The sequence below is a fragment of the Aedes albopictus genome, chromosome 2 (genome assembly GCF_035046485.1).
Source record: "Aedes albopictus strain Foshan chromosome 2, AalbF5, whole genome shotgun sequence".
NCBI classification, from domain to species: Eukaryota; Metazoa; Arthropoda; class Insecta; order Diptera; family Culicidae; genus Aedes; species Aedes albopictus.
This window is the reverse complement of record NC_085137.1, coordinates 236,274,841-236,280,840: the sequence shown is the minus strand read 5'-3', so window position 1 is coordinate 236,280,840 and position 6,000 is coordinate 236,274,841. Positions and strand designations below refer to the sequence as shown.

At 48.9% G+C, this 6,000-nt stretch overlaps 1 protein-coding gene across 1 annotated transcript; it reads left to right on the top strand.

The window, feature by feature from the left end:
- Positions 1–448: 448 nt before the first annotated feature.
- LOC134286391 (uncharacterized) lies at positions 449–5,902 on the top strand. The gene is made up of 2 exons (XM_062848003.1): positions 449–3,442; positions 4,076–5,902. The coding sequence occupies exons 1-2, from the start codon at positions 449–451 to the stop codon at positions 5,900–5,902; spliced, it is 4,821 nt and encodes a 1,606-aa protein (XP_062703987.1).
- Positions 5,903–6,000: the final 98 nt, after the last annotated feature.

The following is a 6,000-nucleotide window of genomic DNA, read 5'->3' as shown; positions in this document are numbered from 1 at the left end:
TTCAAATTTGCATACTACATTATTGGGTTTTCCACTCCTACGCATTGCTGGCTTGAATCGAAACCTGAGACAACTGACCGTACATTGAGGTGAACCAAATCGGAGTTTGCTGCTTTGGCTTCGGTAGCGCCGCTGTTTCTTCTCATAGGTGAGCTGAACAGTATATGTCTAGCCGAAGCAAAGAAATTTGCATACTACATCTGCGTTTTCTCTCGAATTTGGATTCTCAATCGATTTAACCATACTGCGAGTGGAGGATACTGCCGGATCACCGAGTTTCGTCTGAGCTCCGGTTGCGTAAGGCAAGCAACCATGTCGAAACCCGTCACGAGGAGTGCGGATTCCCTGAAGTCGTTAACTACAAAACTGAAGGGACTCAAATTATCTTTAAGTAATATTTGCGTATTCGTTAAAAACTTCAAAGATGATACTACCGCTGCTCAAATCAATGTCCGCCTTGAGATGTCCGCTATGGGTACAGATTAGTGAAACTGTTTGGGAAATCGAAGCGCACGAAGATTTCGAGGAACAAGAAAGCCTTCAGACCAGCCAAGTGGAAATGGAGAACCGCTACTACGATGCGAAATCGTTTCTAGTGGAGAAGACTCAAGCGTTTCAGAGCGATGCCAATCAGAACCAAACGCTTCATCCTGGAGACGACACTCTTCATGGCGTGATGGACCACGTTCGGCTGCCTCAAATCAAGCTACAATGCTTTGATGGCAACATCGATGACTGGTTAAGTTTCAGGGATCTCTACACTTCCTTGATTCACGAGAAACCAGATCTACCGGCAGTGGAGAAGTTTCACTACCTCAAAGGGTGCCTGGCAGGTGAGGCAAAGGCACTGATCGATCCGCTAAAGATCACAAGAGACAATTACCAGGTTGCTTGGCAGACGTTGCTAGAACGCTATAACAACAACAAGCTTCTTAAAAAGAAGCAGGTGCAAGCGATGATCAAATTGCCGTCGCTCATCAAGGAATCAGCCACAGATCTCCACAAATTGGTTGATGGATTCGACCGTGTGATTCAAACGCTCGACCAAATTATCCAGCCAGCGGATTATAAAGATCTGTTGCTGGTGGAACTTCTAAGTTCTCGTCTCGATCCAACCACACGACGCGGGTGGGAAGAACATTCGTCTACGAAGCAGCAGGACACTGTGAAGGATCTGCTGGAATTTCTACAGCGGAGAATACAAATTCTCGAAGCTCTGCCAGCGAAGGTAGAAACGAAGATCGACCAATCCCTACTACCGAAACGGAAACCGTTCTCAGCGAAGGTCAGCAACAACGCCGTACAGTCGAACAACGCTAAGTGTCCGTCGTGTTCGGAGATTCATGGGCTCCACATTTGTCCAGCCTTTCTGAAGATGTCGTTGTCCAGTCGAGAGTCCCTACTGCGGGCTCAATCGCTCTGCCGCAATTGCCTCAAACGTGGTCATCTTGCTCGAGAGTGTGCATCGAAGTTCTCTTGTCGGTATTGTAAGGCACGACACCACTCCTTGCTGTGCTTCAAGGCAGGAGACGCCAACGGTAGCCAAGGATCATCAGGGAAGGCGAATCTGGGAGATAGCGCTAAGCAGGACGGCACAGGTGCGAATTCGAAGGCAGCGAATGCCTCAGCGGTTGAATCTACTTCTTCCAACGCGGCACAGTGCGTCTCATCTCAGGTTCTCCTAGCTACAGCAGTCGTCGTGATCGAAGACGACCAAGGTTCTCGCTATCCAGCACGAGCGCTACTGGATTCAGGGTCGGAATGCAACTTCATCACCGAGAATCTTTACCAGACGATGAAGGTAGCGGTTAAAAGGACGGACATTTTGATTATGGGCATCGGACAATCCAGCTCTAAGGCATCTCGCAAGATCAAGGCAGTCGTCAAGTCTCGAAACTCGTCGTACGCTCGATCGATGGAATTTCTCGTTCTACCGAAGGTCACAGCTTGCCTACCAACCTCTACAGTTCAGGCAAATGGATGGGATATACCGGTAGACATCGAATTAGCGGATCCAGAGTTTTTCCGGTCAAGAAAGGTCGACTTGGTGTTAGGTATCCAAGCTTTCTTCAGCTTCTTTCCAACCGGAAGGGAAATCCAACTTGGAAAGGGTTTACCTGTGCTGACCGAGTCCGTATTTGGGTGGATAGTGACAGGCGAAGTCACTACAGCAAGTCAGGGTACCAAGTACACTTGTAATATGGCAGTCTCGGACGATCTGGAGGAACTAATGGCACGGTTTTGGTCCTGCGAGGAAGTGGGAGCCGTCAGCAAATTCTCTCCAGAAGAAGCGCACTGCGAGGAGAACTACGAACGAACAGTCAAGCGGGAATCGGACGGACGGTACACGGTCACCCTCCCCAAGAACTTTGAAGTTTTGGCGGAAATCGGTGAATCGAAGGACATTGCTCTGAGACGGCTGCGAGCGGTAGAACGAAGGTTGTCCAAGGATGAGCGGCTTCGGAAGCAGTACAGCGACTTCATGACTGAATATCTGGAGCTCGGTCACATGCGAATGGTGAATGACTGCGAGGAGAATACAGTCAAGCGTTGTTTTCTACCCCACCACCCGGTGATCAAGGAGTCTAGCACCAAGACCAAGGTGAGAGTGGTCTTCGACGCTTCGTGTAAAACGTCTACGGGTGTATCACTCAATGATGCACTGTATGCTGGACCAGTTGTTCAGCAAGATCTCAGGTCGATCGTTCTCCGTAGTCGGATTCGTCAGGTGATGGTTGTAGCTGATGTGGAAAAAATGTTTCGGCAGATCTGGACGAATTCGGAAGACACTCCTCTACAATGCGTTTTGTGGACGTCACCAGATGGGAAGGTTTCCACATACGAACTTCTAACCGTGACGTACGGCACCAAATCTGCCCCATATCTCGTCACTCGGACCTTGAAACAGCTGGCGTCCGATGAGCGGGACAGGTTTCCTCTAGCAGCACCAACCATCGAAGAGGACGTGTATATGGACGATGTTATCTCTGGAGCAGACGACGTCGAATCGGCGATCGAATTGAGAAGGCAAGTCGACGCAATGATGATCAGCGGTGGATTCAAACTGCGAAAGTGGGCTTCCAACCGCCCGGAAGTACTACAAGGCATTCCAAGGGAAAATCTGGCGTTACCTGATTCGGACGGCATTGATTGGGACCAGGATGCAGAGGTGAAAGCATTGGGCTTAACATGGCTTCCCAACGTAGATCAATTCCGTTTCAAGTTCGAAATTTCTCCAATCACCGAGCATCAGATCCTCACGAAACGACAGGTGCTGTGTTTTATAGCGAGACTTTTCGACCCACTAGGCCTGCTTGGAGCGACCATCACTTCTGCGAAGATCTTCATGCAGCGGCTTTGGTGTCTGAAGAACGAAGAAGGCCAAAATCTCCAATGGGACGACCCACTACCCGAAATGGTGGGTGAGGAATGGCGAACCAAGGTAAGTTTAAGGAAGGTAATCCGATATGGCATATCATGTATTCCGCCATATTGAAAAAGTAAATGACAGCTGGCAAGTTTGTATTGCTAAGCAAGCCATGATTCGAAAGTTGTCACTCAAATGGCATGATTTGGCTCGATTCAAAAACTAAAAACGGGAAAGTGCAACATTTTTGATTGCATTCATTAATTATGCTTATTGATTCTGCGTGCTTCTGGACAAGACATTTCTCTAAGTTCACATAAAGAGCGGTAAGTGGGAAAAATCTTGTACCGGGCAGTGTTCAAGGAGAAGTTCTAATTCACTTGGATGGGACCGGGACAAAGCAACTTGATTGCCAGCACTGTAGTTCTAATGACGTCTTCCGCTGGTTCTCCGACGAAGTCCTTGAAAAAGAATATCCGTGCCATTCCGTGCGCAATATTCAATGCTCTTAGTTCACTGGCAGCAGACTTCAACAAATCTAGGTATTTGGCAAATCTTTACAAAATAGAATCCATTAACACCTCGAAAACCTTGGCGAAAACGTTCTCTTCCCATTTGTTGATTTGATGATAATGAAGTCGAACGCGTCTTCGTTCTTGGAAGAAAATTTTCACTCGGATACAAACAACAACTCAAATGTTCCCATAGAAACTGCAATCGAAGAGAAGAGCCGATGTAAATAAACTCGCCAGCTATCACCTCTACCCTCCCCGCAAGATACCTCTCCCCGCATCATCTAACTGCTCATATGCTTGTACCTTCCTTAAACTTACCTTGTGGCGAACATTCCACGAGCAACTTCCTTCACTGAACGAAATTCGGATTCCACGATGCGTCATAGGTCCAGGCTCACTATCCGTAGAATACCACTGTTTCTCGGACGCCTCAACAGTCGCTTACGGCGCGACAATCTACGTTCGGAGCCAGAGAGACGATGGCGCAGTTTCGGTTCACCTTTTGACCTCGAAATCAAAGGTGGCACCGCTCAAGGTGCAGTCTCTACCTCGATTGGAACTCTGCGGCGCACTTTTGGCAGCACAGCTTTGGGAAAAGGTAACAGAATCACTGAAAACAGATGACCGAGTTCAATTTTGGACGGATTCGACATGCGTACTCCATTGGATAAGGTCACCACCAGCAACATGGACAACTTTCGTCGCGAACAGAGTTGCGAAAATTCAAGGTTTGACGGAAGCAGATCAATGGAGACACGTTCCTGGAGTTACAAACCCGGCTGATCTGATCTCACGTGGAATCTCGCCGAACAACATCCTTGGGAACGATATGTGGTGGCATGGACCTACCTGGCTGCTGCAAAACCCTGAAAGTTGGCCCAAACCCGTGAAAAACACCCCAGAAGAAGAGTTGGAGAAACGACGCAATGTGGTGGCTTGTGCTTCGTCGAAGGAATCTGGGTTCATTTCGGATTTTTTAGCCAAATTTTCATCGTTTACGAGATTGATTCGGATGACCGCATACTGGTTGCGCTTCCTGAACAACCTACGGTGCTCAGCAGATGAGAAACGGACAGGATATTTAACTAGTAGAGAACTGCAAGCTGCGGAGCAAACGATTCTCCAGAAGGTCCAGGAAGAGTCGTTCCCGGACGAAATCAGCAAGTTGTTGGCTGGCACACCTGTGGCTCGGAATTCTCCTCTGCGATGGTACAATCCACAAATGGACGAAAACGGCATCCTACGAGTGGGGGGTCGATTAGCTCATTCCGAAGAGTCGCCGAGAACGAAGCATCCGATTGTTTTACCGGCAAGACACGCTCTCACTGAGTTGATCCTCCAGCACCATCATCAAATGTACCTCCACGCTGGGCCACAATTGCTTCTAGGTACGGTTCGGCAACGGTATTGGCCACTAGGTGGCAGAAACCTGGCGAGAAAGGTCGTCCACCAATGTCAACGATGCTTTCGTGCAAAACCGTCAGCAATGCAGCAACAAATGGGAGAATTACCGGCAGCTAGAGTCACCGTTTCGCGTCCTTTCTCGAAAGCTGGTGTCGATTTCTTCGGGCCTGTGTATCTGCGAGCTGGTCGTGGACGGACACCGACAAAGGCATACGTCGCAATCTTCGTGTGCATGGCCACGAAGGCCGTGCATATGGAACTAGTCTCAGACCTTTCTACGGAGCGGTTTCTACAGGCGTTGAGACGTTTCTTTGCTCGCCGGGGGCGCTGCACCGATGTTTACTCGGATAACGGGACGAATTTTGTGGGAGCAAGAAATCAAATCCGAGAGCTGTTCGATTTGCTGAAAGAGAAGACACATCGTGAAACTGTTGCAAAGGAATGTGCAAACGAAGGCATATACTGGCACTTCAACCCTCCAAGTGCCCCACGTTTCGGGGGTTTGTGGGAGGCAGCAGTTCGATCAGCGAAGTTCCATCTACTACGAGTCGTCGGTAGCAATCCTGTGCATCAAGAGGATTTCGTCACCTTGCTGACAAAGTGGAGGCCTGCATGAATTCTAGGCCAATGACGTCACTCTCAGATGATCCTCTAGACTTGGAGCCGTTGACGCCGGCACACTTTCTGGTTGGAGGATCTCTGTTATCCATGCCT

What these genes read in the sequence shown, in the direction of transcription:
- LOC134286391 (XM_062848003.1), top strand. Translation starts at nt 449, where the DNA reads ATGTCCGCCTTGAGATGTCCGCTATGGGTACAGATTAGTGAAACTGTT. An exon ending in GTGAGGAATGGCGAACCAAG is followed by an intron (nt 3,443 to 4,075) that starts GTAAGTTTAAGG and finishes ATGTTCCCATAG; the next exon opens with AAACTGCAATCGAAGAGAAG.